Genomic DNA, 16,348 nt, shown 5'->3' with positions numbered 1-16,348 from the left:
GATCATCATTTCATTAAGCCTTCAATATAAATATATATACATCGGTTACATCCCTACAACTCTTTATTTTCTATAACATAAACAATGGAATAAATAGATGGCAAATGAAGAGTTTCATGGTAATGGCCATTAATATAATATTTATAACACTTCCCTTTAGTCATTATCTTTTCCCTAAAGGATGAATCCCCACCCTAAGGGCCCCCATATCCCGCCTTAACAGAGCATATTAGAGGAGGTAAATCATGGTAACTAAGTGGCTCAGCAGACAGGGTCAAATGCCAGTACGCACAAGGGATCTACCCACTTTGGGCATAATCCCTACACTGCTGATGCCGAGTTTCAAACCTTGGTCTCTTCTCCTAAATACTGTCTACTAAACCACTGAGCTAAGCCCGTGTGGACCCCTTAGCCACTATCTAACAATACTCATGCCTCGTTGAAAATCTCGCTAAAAAAATCAAGTTGGAAAAAACCTAGTCGAGGAAAAGAGTACATGTAGTATGAAAATATGTGTTGCATCGGATGCGTCATTAAAAATCTTAGCCTTGAAAAACCAAGTGGGAGAAAAACTTAGCTAAGAGAAAGGAGTACAACCATAAGCCTTCCGGGCATCATCTTCAGGATTTTCAAGGTCTTCTGAACCGTCTATTCAAGTACACTTAGGGGGCGTTTGGTTCAGGTCATCTTAGATTACCTAGGTAATCTGGGTCTGGTAATGTTATAGTACCTTGTTTGGTTCAAGTTATAGGATTACCAGGTACTGTTATATTACCTGAAAGCTTATGTGGCGGTAATGTTTCAAGGTAATGTGATTACCCCTATTTTTTTAGGTAATCTTAGATTACCTTGAATTATTCCAACTTTGCCCTTGTTAACTAATTCTTATATTATAATAATAATAATAATAATAATAATAATAATAATAATAATGAAATTAATATATATTTATATAATCAAATATACATATGTGTAGTATTTAAGTCTTCATTTTGTTAAACTTTCTCTCCGTATATTTCGCTAATTCTCCGATCGTGATCGGCGTCTGGTATCGGCGATCGTGTTGATCGTGCCTCCGTATTGTGGCCCTCTCTCTTAGTGCTGTCTAGGAGAGTTTCTCCCTAGTGGATCTAGGGCTATATATTTTCATGGCGTTCCGGTATGATGATTCGCATTATTCTCGATATCGCTTTCTGATTACTGTCTCTTTTACGTGGCTTGTGACCTGCACCCCGACGAACATGGCATCCAACGTGTCCCCAACGATGAATTTCATTGAAGGTTGATGGGCTGATATGACCCTTGCGGACGAGGAGATTGGAGGCTTGGCAGCACCGGACACCCAGGTGGCTGGAGAAGAGAGTCCGCGATGGAAATTGGTTGGCAGGTTCCTCACCGACCGCCCAATCAAGTTCGAGCACATGCAGCAGGTAATGGCGTCAGTGTGGAGACCGGTTATGGGAATGCATGTCGAGTCCCTGGACGAAAACCTGTTTCTTTTCCATTTTCCTCATCCGAAGGATATGCATCGGGTGTTAGATGAGGGACCGTGGTCCTTCGAGAACAACATCCTTGTATGCGCGTAGATCAAGGCGGGGATGAGACCGGAAGAGGTGGATCTGAACGTTATCCCTTGTTGGATCCAAATTCATGGCCTCCCGGCGATCTATGCATCGCATGAATTCATTAACAAGATTGGCAATTACGTGGGCGGTTTCATGGCCACAGACCCAAACAATTTTGGTGGAAACTGGCGGAGCTACTTGCGAATTCGGGTGCTTCTGGATGTCAACATGCCTCTGAAACGGAGGATGAAATTGATTAGGAGGGACGACACATCTCAATGGATCACCTTCAGGTATGAGCGTCTCAATATATTCTGTTTCTGCTGTGGGATCCTGGGGCATACAGACAAGTTCTGCATGAAGGTCTATGAGGAAGGGGTGGAGCCAGACGCATTTCCTTATGGAGCCTGGATGAAGGCTGGGCCGAGACGTCAAGCGAAGCCCGTCGGAGCGCGATGGCTTCTGCCATCAAAGTCGGCAGGGGTGATCGCCAGGACTGAGGCGGAATCTCCGGCTCTCACGCTGGCAGTTGTGGAGGAGGGAAGTGGACTGCAGGGTGAGCTGAAGAGGCGTAGGGAGGCTGTTGACGAAACGGGTTGTGATTCGGGTAAGGACGTGGTGATGGAGGAGCATGCAAAAAACTGTTTTACGGCGGGACTGGAATCGCAGTCCTGCCAGTCATCATGAGTGTTCTGAGCTGGAACTGTCAGGGTTTGGGTGGCACCCAGACAGTTCACGAGTTAGCGGGCATGGTGGCCCGCAGGCGACCCAACTTCGTCTTCCTAATGGAAACGAAGCCGGTTACTAGTAAGATTGAGAGTTTGAGGATGCGTTTGGGTTTTGAAGGTAAGTTGAGTGTCGATTGCGTGGGCAGGAGTGGGGGACTGGCGCTGTTATGGAGGGATGCCGAGATGGTGAACCTTCTTAGTTACTCTAATAACCACATTGATGTGGAGATAACATGTCCTGATAAGCCGGTGTGGCGGCTTACAGGATTCTATGGGCATCCGGATCAAACGAAGAGACAGGAAACATTGGATTTATTGCGGCAGTTGCGGGATCAGTCCAATCTTCCATGGGCAGTTCTCGGAGACTTTGATGATATCACCCGTCAAGCGGAAAAAAAGGGGAGTGCAGTTACAGCCGAATTATCTCATTGACGGTTTCAACGCTGCGTTGGGCGATTGTGCACTTCTGGATTTAGGTATGACGGGTCCTTGGTTTACATGGGAGCGTGGATGAGGAACAAATAGGTGGGTTAAGGAGAGACTGGATCGTGTGGTTGCCTCGATAGATTGGATCGACATGCATGATGGCGCAGAGGTTCATAATGTGTTAATGATGGAGTCCGATCACAACGCAATTTATTTAGATCTTGAGTCGCGGCCAGTTTGGCAAACCAGGAAAGTTTTCCGATTCGAAGCAGCGTGGATTCTGGAGGACGGATGCGGGAGAGTTGTTGATTTAGCTTGGCGGCAATCCATCGGGCTAGATTTTCAACAACGCCTGGCTCTTTGTGTGGAACATTTGGGGCGATGGGGTGGCGAATACAGACGAAGGTTTGGCAGACGTATTGAGGTTCTACGTCGACGTCTGGTTCAGCTTCGCGACAATAGGGACCATGCTATTGTACAGAGATATCTGGAGACCGAAGAAGAATTAAACTCCCTTTTATGCCAAGAAGAACTATTTTGGAGGCAGCGTTCCAAACAATTATGGTCAAAGCATCTCGACTCTAATTCAAAATATTTCCACAAGATGGCCTCGTTCAGGAAACGTTGTAATACTCTGACTCGTTTGAAGGATCAACAAGGGGTCTGGTAGGAATGGGTGAATCTCAACACCGAAATCTTAAGGTATTATAAGTACATCTTTCAATCTGAGCACACCTCGGCTAATTTTTTTGATCGGGTTCCCCAGAGGGTGACCGATGATATGAATATGATTCTCAGACAACCGTTTACGGTGGCTGATTCAAATCTGCTCTATTCTCAATGGCCCCGGACAAAGCCCCGGGACCAGACGGAATGACGCCAGGCTTTTATCAGCACTTCTGGCCAGTATTGGGACACGATCTGGCTATGTTCGTGCTTAATTGCATTAATACGGGTGTCTTCCCACCTGGACTGAATGACTCGAACATAGTGTTGATTCCCAAGAAGAGAACACCAAAGAAGGTTACGGACCTTCGTCCGATAGCCCTGTGCAATGTTGCCTACAAGGTAATTGCGAAAGTGTTGGCAAATAGACTGAAAGGGGTGCTGGACTTGGTGGTCTCGGCCTCTCAGAGTGCCTTCGTTCACGATAGGCTACTAACAGATAACGTTATTGTAGCCGGGGAGGTGGGTCATTTTCTGCGACGCAAGACCCACGGGAATATGGGTTGAGCGGCCCTTAAACTCGACATGGCCAAGGCATATGACCGAATAGAGTGGCACTATCTGGAAGGAATGTTGCAAGCTCTGGGTTTTGAGCGTCGTTGGGTTGATTTGCTTTTACATTGTGTCTTAACTGTCAGGTACTCTGTTCAGGTCAATGGGGAAGGAGTGGGGACGGTGTGTCCTACCTGAGGCATCCGCCAAGGCGACCCGCTTTCCCCGTACCTCTTTATAATTTGCGCGGAAGGCCTATCCGTGTTGCTACAACAGGCGGAGGCGTGTGGTGCCATTCATGGGGTACGAATTGCACGAGGGGCTCCGGCGATAACACATTTATTTTTCGCGGACGATAGCCTTCTGTTCTTCCGGGCTACTCAGGCTGAAGCACAATCTATTAAAGGGTGCCTAGACCAGTACAGCACAGCGTCGGGACAGCTGATTAACTATGATAAATCCAGCGCTATGTTTAGCGCGAACACGGGAACTGAGGTGAGAACTATGGTTACTGATTGCATGGGTGTGCGTGAGACGAATGATTTCGGCCGGTACTTAGGACTATCGTCGGTGCTAGGCCGAAACAAGTCGGCCACATTTCGTTTTATCGAGGATAAGGTCCGAGAAAGACTGGGATCATGGCAACAGCGGCTATTATCTAAAGCAGGTAAAGAAGTACTGATTAAGAGTGTTGCCCAGGTTCTTCCCATATTCACTATGTCCGTTTTTTTGCTTCCAGCCAGACTGTGTGATAGAATTGAAAAAATGTTCAACCGTTATTGGTGGGGGGGTGGCAAATCTAATAGTCGTGGAGTGCATTGGATGAGTTGGTTCCGCATAAGTATACTGAAATGCCAAGGTGGTTTGGGCTTCAAGAGAATACATGATTTCAACATTGCTCTTCTGGCCAAGCAAGGATGGCGGATTTTGACCACACCTCAGTCTTTGGTTAGCAGATTGCTTAAAGCGAAGTATTTCCCAACATGCAGCTTTATGGACGCGGTCATTGGACATAATCCAAGTTACTTGTGGCGGAGCATTCTAGCAGGACAGGATGTTTTGCGTAAGGGTTTAGCACGTCGCATTGGAGACGGCAAGGAGACGAAGATTTGGAGTTGGCCGTGGTTGGCCGATGCTGCCAATCCAGTCCTCAGTACTGCCCCGGTGAGTCCTTTACGCGGCGCGTTGGTGAATGGCCTGATGGATAGTCGTGGGCATTGGGACGCCGAGGTGCTCCGAGACATTTTTGATGAATCAGATGTCCGGAGAATTTTGCGTACCCCCATAGCGGCTCATCTAAATGACACTTGGCGGTGGATGGGCGACATTAGTGGCATGTATGCAGTAAAACACGGGTACGGGCTCTTAACGGCTGGTGCGGCTGCGTCAGTGAATAGTGAGGGCTTCGAAGCGTGGGAGAAACTATGGAAACTTCCAGTTCCGCCGAAAGTTCGTCATTTGCTGTGGCGTTGTGTTCGTGGAATTTTACCAGTCCATGAGAATCTTAAGGCGAAGCATATCTGGATCGGGGGAGGTTGCCCGCTTTGCGGTCAACATGCCGAAATCACTGAGCATCTGTTGGGGGAGTGCTGGTTTGCTAAACAAGCTTGGAGGAACGATGATGTGCTTCAAGGATTGTCCATGCCAGTTTTCATTGAATCAAGGCTGGCAGCTCACCATCCGGAGGCAGCAGTTCGCATGGCAGCCACCATTTGGTTGCTCTGGACTGCGCGTAACGATAGAGTGTGGCACGGAAAGACGTGGACGGTGGAGGAGTTACGCATTCATATTTCGGTACTGATTAGCACCTGGAACGAGAGCTACAAACGGTCATCGGTTAGCAGGGTCGAGAATGTGCTTTGGGAACGGCCTGCGATCCAATGGGTGAAATGTAATGTAGATGCCACATTGTTGGCTACGGGTGTGACCTTCGGGGCGGCAATACGAGACCACGAGGGTCGTTTTCTGGCAGCAAAGAATGGTTGGTTAGTGAGCGATCGTGATCCCCTGATGGCGAAAGCATATGCGGCCAAGGAGGCGTTTATTTGGATTCGTGACCTAGGACTTAATCATGTGACCCTGGAGTCGGATTGCTTAATTTTTTGTAATGCTTTTAATTCCTGTAATTTGAATTTGTCGTATGTAGGTCTTGTTGTGAAGCAATGTGTACAAATTGCTAGAGACATTGGGGACGTTGTGGTCCGCCATGTCAAGAGATCAGCGAATCAGGTGGCCCACGTGTTGACACGGGCAACTGATTCTTCGTCTGGCTTGAGGTCTTGGTCTGTTGTACCTCCTGATTGTATTTCCAATCTTTTAAATTAGTAATGAAGTTTTCTTTTGGTTTCAAAATATATATATATATATATATATATATATATATATATATATATATATATATGTATTAATGAGGACATTATTGTAAATTGATCCATATAACCTAAAATATAACCCTGAATCAAACAAGGTAATATTATATTACACCATCCAAACCAAACACAGAGGGGTCGTTTGGTTCACGGAATGTCAGATTACCATAGGGAATGTTAGATTGCTGGGAATGTTAGATTATTGGGAATGTTAGATTCCTGTGTTTGGTTAAAATTGGGGTATGTAATATAATCATGTTTGGTTTAGGGTTATCTTTTATTCACACACTATAATATCCTTAACATATTTTCATATATTTTAATAAATTTAAAAATTAAAATAAATAAATAAGATAACGGTACATATATAATTACATGATTTTAAAATATTAACTAAAATATTGAACTTGAGAAACAAAATTATTTTATATGCTAACCTAACATAATAAAAATAAAAAATATATAATTACAAAAATAATTATATATTTGTGTGTGTGTGTAATAAACTAACATAACCAAGGTTATCTTACATAACCTTAGAAATTGAAGGGAATCACATTCCCTTCAAAATCCTATGTGGAGGAAATGTGACATTCCTGGGGAATGTTAGATTCCGTGCTATAATGTGAACCAAACATAGGAATGTGAGCTTTGGAATGTCACATTCCCTTGGTTATGTTATATAACCTGAACCAAACGCCCCCAGAAGGTAATCTTACATTCCCAAAATCTCACATTACCTTCCAGGAGGTAATCCTATTACCTGGGGTAATCCAAGATTCCGTGAACCAAACGCCCCCTTAGGGTTTATCACTCATCCTGAAGACAATAGTCTTCTAAGCCTTCGCATCCTGATTTTATAAACATAATTCTCAAAGATGGATGTAGGTAGGGATTTAATGACTAAATCTGTTAGGTTTCTACTAGAACTAATTTTCTCAATGAGTATTTCACCACTCTTCTGGAGTTTATGTGAGTAAAAGAACTTTGAAGCAATATGTTTTGTAAGGTCTCCTTTAACGTACCTACTACTCATCTATGCAACACATGTCACATTGTCCTCATATAGAAAATTGGGAGAATCAACTTTGCTCATTAATCATTATATCACATGAGCTATGGATTTGTTGTATCAATGACCTCAGCCATACACATTCACGTGAGGTCTCATATAATGTAATTATCTCCGAGTGATTGGATGAGGTAACAACTGAAGTCTGCTTAATGGGCCTTGAAGATATAGTTGTACCTCCACAAAGGAAAACATAACCAGTATGAGATTTAGCATTATGAGAGTCAAGCATATAATCAGCGTCTGAGTAGACCGTCAATGCTTGGTTATTTTCAAAATAAAGACCGAGGTCTTTTGTTCTTTGGAGATATCTAAAGATATGTTTTACTTCACTCCAATGTCTTCTGGTTGGAGAGGCACCAAACCTAGCAAGTAAATTCACCGAGAAAGTAATATCAAGTCTAGTGTAACTAGCTAGGTAAAGCAAAACTCCAATAACACTTGCGTAAGAAACTTTATGTCCTAGTACATCCTTATCATTCTTCTTAAGTCTAAATGGGTTTTTGTCTCCTTTAAAGGACCGGACTACCATAAGGGGATGAAACAATCAATGCACTAGAATGTACTAGAAGAGAACCAAACGTGCTATAAATGTTATTTTCAGTGATTTGACACTATCAAAGCACTAGAAGGGACTAATCTAAGCACAAAATGTATTTCCTGTCCACAATCGAAAACTCAACTCGCCAAAACCAGAGCAAGGACAATCTACGGCTCGCCGACATCCACAGGCACTGAGGTGAGCCTCTAAACACTAATCAGTGGGCAAATAAAACCAAAAACAAAAAATGGCGTCCATATCCAATCATAATCAGTGGGCAAATAAAACTAAAAAAATCGCGTTCATATCCGTACAGCAGAAACTAGTTTGTCCGGATCTGTGCCTACGTGTCGCAAATCACGCATACTTCGCACCACGTGGAAAGCTCCAAAAAGTTGACCCCACCCGCTATGCAACCGGTCACGTAACATGTGCCCCTCCCTCACGTGCAGCCCTTTACGTGTCGCTCAGATCCCCATCTTCCCAGTCAACGCCGTCATCTAACGCCATTTAGACGCCGTCAGTTATGTATATTATACATTATCACCAGCTCAAGCTTTTCGATCTCCACTACCAAAACTCCTTTGCTTTCTCTTCATTGAACTCGATAGCGCCTATGAAGACCGTTCTGTTACGAACCGGTTCCGGTTCAGTCCTGGCCCGGAGCTCCTTCGTTCCCGATTCTCCTAGGATCTCGCCTTCGCCTCGGGAATCTCTCGCCGGAGTGAAGAAAAGCGCTTCGTCGCCGAGACTTTCTGTGCATTTCGAGCCCAACCGCCGGGGCATACGTCGGACGTCGTCTGAGTCTGACGTGATCCGGTCGGAGATCAAAGCCGTTGCCGGAGCTGAGAAGTTGTTTAAGCCGGAGAGAATTCCGGAAGAAGAGTGTGCCAGTTACGACGACGACGAAACGTTATTTGTGCTCACTCGTATTGGATCCTTCAGTTTTTCGGATGATCGGAACAACTGCTTCGGAGACTGGCAGGAGAATGAGTTTCCTGGCGGCGGGATTGGTAATAACAGGAAGTTCACCGGCGGCGGCGGTGGCCGAGACGGCGGTAACGCAGATCGGAGCAAAATCGGAGCGTATTATCAGGAAGTGATCAAGTCAAACCCTACTGACTCTGTCCTCCTAAGAAACTATGCTAAGTACTTGCACGAGGTACATTTCAATTCGAATTCATCATTATCACTTCCCGATCAGCGATTTTCGCTTAATTAAACTTTTGATTTGATACAAGGTGGAAGGAGATACCGTAAAAGCGGAAGAATACTACGGAAGAGCGATCCTGGCAAGCCCCGGAGACGGAGAAGTGCTCTCCCTGTACGGGAAATTGATATGGGAAACTGAACGCGACGAGGACAGAGCCAAATCTTACTTCGATCAAGCTGTTCATGCTTCTCCCGACGACTGGTAAGTTTATACACTGCGATTTAATATTAATATGTGATTTCAAATTGAAACTACTATTGGAGCTGAGACTGAAATTAAAATTGATGACAGTACGGTGTTGGGATCTTACGCGCACTTCTTGTGGCAAACGGAGGAAGACGATACCGCCGACGACGACTGCCGAGTAGAGATGGGAGCTCCGGTGGTCGGAGCGTTGTAGATTCCTCACTTATTATAACTGCTTTTGTATTTGCTAACATGTTATAAATTAACCACAAAATGTATTTCGTTTGGTTAATAAATAATAATAATAAGCTAAGTGAATGGTGTTCAGTTGATCTTTTATTGGGATATAATTGTAAGCACTTAATTCATGTATTATTTCTAGAGAAAATGGTACTTTTTACCCCTGAGTTATATACTTATTGCACTTTTTTCCCCTCAGTTATTTAGGTAAGCATATTAGTCCCCTCAATTATTCTAAAAGTGGTGCTTTTTCCCCCTGATATATTAAATTGACATTTATACCTTTAAAGTAAACATTTTATTTATTTTACTACTCCAACAAATTATTGCGTATACGTAGGGATGACCACGGTTCGGTTTGAATTGAACCGGATACTAAAGCAATCGAATTAATAGTTTCCGGTTATAATTCAGATCTAGAACCCAATATTTAAATGTCAATTTATTAAAATTATGTATCAAAAAAATTGAATCTTGAACCGTGAACCGGCGGTTCAGGATCCGATTCGCAATTTTGAACCTTTTTTATTTTAAAATTTTATTTTTTATTTTAAAATAGTCTAAATTCAACAATAAATGTATTTTATTTTTTCAGTTTGGAACATGAACCGTCCGTTCCGGTTCACAATTTTAATAAACTCTAAATATCGAATTTCGATTTTAAATTGTAATTGGAATATTTCGGTTTGGTTGCTAATTTGTTGGAGAAAAAAAATAAATTAAATATTTAATTTAAGGGTAAATATGTCCATTTAACATTTCAGGGGGAAAAACAGTCACTTCAATAATTTAGGGGAAAAAAATGCTATAGGTATATAACTCAGGGGGAAAAAGTGTCATTTTCCCTTATTTCTATTGTATCTAATCTAAAAATATAATAACGTAAATCAAAGTTGTATCCCTAATTTAGGTTCATGTTTTAGTGTTTTTTTTTTTTTTTTTTTTTTTTTTTTTTTTTTTTTTTTTTTGAAAGGGAGAAACAATTTTAGTGCTAATTATTTTGTACATTGTATTTATAGATTTATATTATATAATATAATTTTTTAGATAAAAATATCTTTACTGTTATAACTTCCGTTATCTTTTTCATTATGTATCCACTATATATTTTCTTATATTCTTTAATGATATTAATATTTTTAGAATAAATTTAATTTCATATAAATTTTAATTAGTAAAGATTTGTAGTTATTTTTAAAAATATAAATATTGAGCATATGTTTTTGTACATATAAAAGACTAATTATATTATATATATTAGTAAGAGCTAATAAAATTTTACTAAAGGAAAGTTGTATTTTTTTTTTTGAGTTATATATTTATAGTACTTTTTTCTTCTGAATTATTTAAATGACTGTTTTTTCTCTTGAAATATTAAATAGACATATTTATCCTTAAAATAAATATTTCATTTATTTTTCTTCTCCAATAAATTATGGTCATGATTTGGTTCAAATTGAGACAGTATAGCAGCCAAACTGAATTTCAATTATAATTTAGAATCGAAACTTGATCTTTAGAGTTTATTAAAATCGCGAAGTGGAATCGCTAGTTCACGTTCTGAACTGGAAAAAAAAATACATTTATTGTTAAATTTAGTTATTTAAAAATAAAAAATAAAATTTTAAAATAAAGACGGTTCAAAATCGCGAACCGAATTCGTAACCGCCGGTTCACGGTTCAGGATCCAATTTTTCTGATTCATAATTTTAATAAATTAAAATTCAAATATTAGATTTTGGATCTGAATCATAACCAGAAACTATCAATGCAATTGTTATAGTGTTCGGTTAAGTTCGAGCCGAACCGTAATCATCCCTACCTATAAGTAATAATTTGTTGGAGAAGAAAAATAAATAAAATGTTTATCTTAAAAGTAGAAATGTCAATTTAATATATCAGGGGAAACTCACCACCTTTAAAATAATTGAAGGGGTTAATATGCTTATATGAATAATTCAGGGAGAAAATGTGCTATATGCATATATTTCAGGGAAAAATGTGTCATTTTCTCTTTTACTATAGTAATACTAATACACTAATACTAATACTAATATAAGAACAAATGAATTTATGTTTATAAAGAGAACAAAAAAAGTCCAGAATATTTTTTATTTTAGTATTTTTTTACTTATCCTCTATTACATCATTTAATTTTTCTAAATACCCATACACATCGTCAGTGTAAACTTTAATAATGAAAAATTTTATTTAACAATTTATTATTTTTAACTTACTCGTCGATTTTTCATAAGGAAGGTTTTAGAGTGTATTAAAAATACAATAATACAGTATAAAATTTAACATGAACTTTGGTCAATTAAGTAGTCAGACTATATACATAGCATCCAAATTTCTTGCTTGATCATTTAGCTTTTTCTTGGCAACTAGCTTTTTCTTGGCAACCTTTGTTAGAGAGAGCTGGGCTCGAGGTTGTTCCTAGCCGAGGCCACCCTAGCTGAGATCGCCTCTAGCCGGGACTACCCCAGCTACGGCCACCTTGGGGAGGGGGGGGGGGGGGGGGGGGGGGGGGGGGGGGGAGGGGGCGGGGGTTAAGCTCGAGTCCCCCTGTGCCCTCCTTGGTCGTGCATGAATATACTTGGTGAATATCCCCGTTTTTCGGCACAAGCCCGGAACTTGGGCTCTTCCTGGAGGTCGGACCTCCAGCCATGGACTAGCTTTGCAATTTGATTTTTTTTTTTTTTTCGTAGTGGGTGTAGTTGCTTGGTCCAAGGTACCCCTTAGACCAAGACCTCTTCCGTCAGGTGGCGAGCGAGGACGGACCTCGTGCCCGTTAGGGTTGTAGCTTAAATCGTTAAGTTCCATCGGGTGGCGAGCGAGGTCAGACCTCGTGCCCCCTTAGGGTAGCCTTCTAACCCGAGTCATTCGACCCCGAGCCGTTAAATTCTTCCTTCGCATGGCGAGCGAGGTCAGACCCCGTGCCCCCTTAGGGTAATAGCTTAAATCATTAATGGCCCGTTTGGTTCACGGAATAGGCCGGGAATGACATAGCATTCCTAGTAATGGGTGTATTCATTTGCTTGGTAACCATTTGTATTACCAGGAATAATATTCCTAGTAATAACCCATTCGCCCAAATAAGGTAATAATTATTACCGCCCCCACCCCCCACCCCCTCCCCCGGTATTAAACTATTCCTGAATCCTCAAGAATAGATTTTTTATTTTTTATTTTTTCAATTTTACCCTTTTTGCATAGCCTATCTTTCTATCGTTCTCTCTCTACGATTCCTTCGAAATATGCAATTCCTTTCACCATTTGCGATTCCTTCCCCATCTACATCAGTCTTTACTATTCTTTTCATCATCTGCATCAATCTTTGCAATTCCTTCCCTCATCTACATCAAACTAAAGCTTAAAACAAAGGTATTCTTCTGAATTTTATTTTTTACAAATTAATTATTTATATATTTAATTATACACACACACACACTGCTGCGGCTACGGAACCCTCCATGCCGCAGCAATATTATTGTTTTTTTTTTTTTTTTGACGCAGCGTTATTGTTTTTTTTTTTTTCTTTTTACGCAGTGTTATTAGAAGGCATCAATTTAAGGTCCCTAATGGTAAGCATTATAATATTTGTAAGTTTAAAAAAATGTTACACAGAAAACCCATTTTTGGTTGGCATTATTAGTTGTCAAAATTCAAGTTGTTAGGCTCTGGATCAGCGCCAGGATGCAGTCCAGGAAAGGTGAGACTTATTCAAACTTTTATTATGGTCAAGACCCTACTTCCATGGCTTTTTAAATCAGGTGATGCAGCTTAATTGGAGGATTTGAAGGCTGCAATTTTTCAGACCAAGAAGTTATCAATTTATTCCTATAAATTGCTACTTTGTGATTCTTATTAACTTGAAGAAAAAAAGGATTTTTTTTTTCTATATTCCATTCCTAAAATCCTCCTCTAGTTATTCTATCAATATATCCAAGTGGTGAAGGTTTCTCAATTGATTTAAGTTGTGATGAAGATAACCGCACGTCAAGTCCATGGTGATGCTGGAGTAGGCGCGGGAGTAGTGCGCTGGAGTAGTGTAGTTTATGCTTTAGTGTGTAATGTACTTCCCCTTGTACTCCTTGTTGATCATCTAGTGGATTGGGCTGACGTGAGTGGCCCCGCAGACGTAAGAGTGAGGCTCCGAACTGCGTGAACATTTCCTAGTACACGGTTCCATTTATTGCTTTTATAATTAATTTTTTTATTCTGTCTGGAGTAGATCCTGGAGCTAGTCCAGCTTAATAATTGAATTAAAATTTAGTAGGAACCTTTAGGTTATCTCTTGCATTCAAGATCCACGAGCTTTTTCAATATTAAATTCCAAATATCATGTAATATAATATGCATTCTTATTAAACTATAAACTTATGTTTCTAGGTTGTTACTACTTAGTTGACGGAGGATATGCTAATAATTAGGGATTTTTGGCACCATTTAGAGGTCAAAGGTACCACTTAAATGAATAGCGTCAAGGTTATCAACCAACAACTCCTCAAGAGTTCTTTAATATGAAACATGCAGCTGCTCGCAATGTCGTCGTAGAATTCTGTTTTGGGTTATTGAAAATGAGATAAACTATACGTAGAAGCCCATCATTTTATCCTGTTAGAATACATAACAAAATTATACTTGCATGTTGTTTGCTGCATAATTTTATTAGAAATGAGATGAATGTTGATCCTATGGAAGATGAATTCGTACAAGGTAACGACATACATGAAGATGATGATGTTACACAAATAAAGCCTTCAGAAGTCTAGAATAATGGAGGACAAAATTAGCAAATAACATGTTCAATGAATGGATAACATATAGAAATTAAGGACATGTTCATTGATGTTTGATTTTGTGATTTGGTGTTTTTTGTAATGTGGTTGATGAACAATGTAATGTGTTTAAATTTGATGAATAATTTATTATTCAATTTATTTGTAGTTAAGAATGGCTTCCCCCCTACATCTGAACCATTGGCTCTAAAAGTGTTAAGCAAACAAAAAGAAAGTGGGCACCCGAAGAAGACATTATATAAGTGTCCTGTTTGACCGAAATGCATAATGTAGGAAAATATAATTTCCGATATAGGGTTTAAGACAGGTTATTTATTATAACTTGAAAGAATGATTTTGGACAAAATACCAAATTGTACCATAAAAGCTAAGCCACATACTGAGAGTAGAATTAAAACTTTGAAAAAAGAATGGGGCGTTATTCATGACATGGTGCAAGGTAAGAACACTAGTGGGTTCGATTGGAATGAGCAAAAGCACATGGTGTATGTTGAAGATGCAATTTGGGAATCATACTTAATTGTAAGTGACGGTAAGTATGTTACCGGAAATATAATATGACAATAACAATAGTTGTATTTCTAAGTGTTTCAGTACAAGATATTGAGCATGTGTCTTAGTACAGAATCTTGAACGTATCCCCCTCCTCATCCAAGAATCATCTACTTATACAATATAATGGTAACAACTATAATAATAGGCAGTAATGGCTTTCTAATAAGTGCAACGGCTCCTTTCCACAAGTGTAGGTACCCTCAGTAACTGCTCTTTGATGTGGCGGTACATACCAGCTATCATAATGAGGAGTTGAGCCATTATTTCCTAGTCTTGAATGAGCGGGGTAGTAAATGACTTCTGGCCGTTGGAGTTTTGCCCGTTGGGTTTCCACGGGGCGCCGGGTCAGGTGCCTGTTGACAACCCGGGTCGGGTGGTAGCACTATTACTCTGTCACCAGCCCCCTACTCCCGAGTCTGCGGATGTGTTTGAGTTGGCTTGGGAGTAAAACTGAATCAAAGATCCTCATTTTTTTAACCAAAGTCTCCTTGGCCTCACTTTTTTTTTTTTTTTTGCTGCTGGCTGAGGTGCGCGCCTCGGCCGACTGTGGCCGAGATGGACTTCGGCCTTTTTTTTTTTTTTTTTTTTTGGCCGAGGTGCGCGCCTCGGCAGACTGTGGCCGAGACGGACTTCGGTCTATTTATTTATTTATTTATTTATTTTGTTGCTGGCCGAGGTGCGCGCCTCGGCCGACTGTGGCCGAGACGGACTTCGGCCTTTTTTTTTTTTTTTTTTTTTTTTTGACACGTATATTCGCAGCTTACTTCAACAGGCCGTAGGCTCGGTAAAAGTTCGGCTCTTCCATAGAGTAGTGAGCGAGGTTAGACCTCGTACTATTCCTTAGGGTATAGCGTTTTCGTAACCAAACTTTGCGTTTGACCAAGAAATGCCCTTCCGTCGGGTAGCTAGCTGGACCAGATCCAATGCCGGCCCTTAGGGAGTAGAATGCGGTAATTATATTATTGTTTTTTTTTATTATTATTTTTTTGGAATTGGAGCACCGCTCCCCTACCATGGCCGAGGACCATGATAGATGCCGAGGCGTGTGGCCTCTCTTATTTGTTTCGGACATGCCTCCCACTTTACTAGCACGAGGGCTCCATGAAATTTTCTCCTCTTATTTAACACAATTGATCAGGGCGGACCATGAACAATAGTTACATCAATAATTATATTGTTGATCTTGTTGTGTTTTAGTGAATAACATGCTTTTTTGCGCTGCACGGGTTCCACCTCTAGCTCCTTGTCTCCTTCTTCCATGATCTGGTCGTACCCCCTCTTGGCGTTTGAAGAGGATGGCTCAGGGCCCTTTCTTTTTCGCCACATGGAGTGTTGTTTTATCCCGTTTGTTGTTTCCCTCGTGCCCCGTTTGATGTTTGTGAGTCTAGTTTGATGTCAAGGATACCGAATTAGGATCTGTGAGTCTTGGT

At 40.9% G+C, this 16,348-nt stretch overlaps 1 protein-coding gene across 3 annotated transcripts; it reads left to right on the top strand.

Annotated features, from left to right (window-relative positions):
• Positions 1-5,701: 5,701 nt before the first annotated feature.
• On the top strand, positions 5,702-9,652 carry LOC109185143. Of its 3 annotated transcripts, XR_002054944.1 has the most exons (5): positions 5,702-5,712; positions 7,619-7,625; positions 8,914-9,081; positions 9,161-9,333; positions 9,424-9,652. XR_002054944.1 is itself a non-coding variant. In XM_019335121.1 (3 exons), exons 1-3 carry the CDS (start codon positions 8,536-8,538, stop codon positions 9,530-9,532), a joined length of 828 nt encoding a protein of 275 aa, XP_019190666.1. In that variant the 5' UTR covers positions 8,462-8,535; the 3' UTR covers positions 9,533-9,652. The 3 variants fall into 3 exon arrangements, 1 of the variants encoding a protein (XP_019190666.1); XR_002054945.1 differs by lacking the exons at positions 5,702-5,712; positions 7,619-7,625 and adding an exon at positions 6,125-6,136; XM_019335121.1 differs by lacking the exons at positions 5,702-5,712; positions 7,619-7,625 and having other exon boundaries at positions 8,462-9,081.
• Positions 9,653-16,348: the final 6,696 nt, after the last annotated feature.

Source organism: Ipomoea nil, unplaced genomic scaffold, assembly GCF_001879475.1.
Source record: "Ipomoea nil cultivar Tokyo-kokei standard unplaced genomic scaffold, Asagao_1.1 scaffold1317, whole genome shotgun sequence".
Taxonomy (NCBI): domain Eukaryota; kingdom Viridiplantae; phylum Streptophyta; class Magnoliopsida; order Solanales; family Convolvulaceae; genus Ipomoea; species Ipomoea nil.
This window is presented reverse-complemented; position numbering and strand designations above follow the sequence as displayed.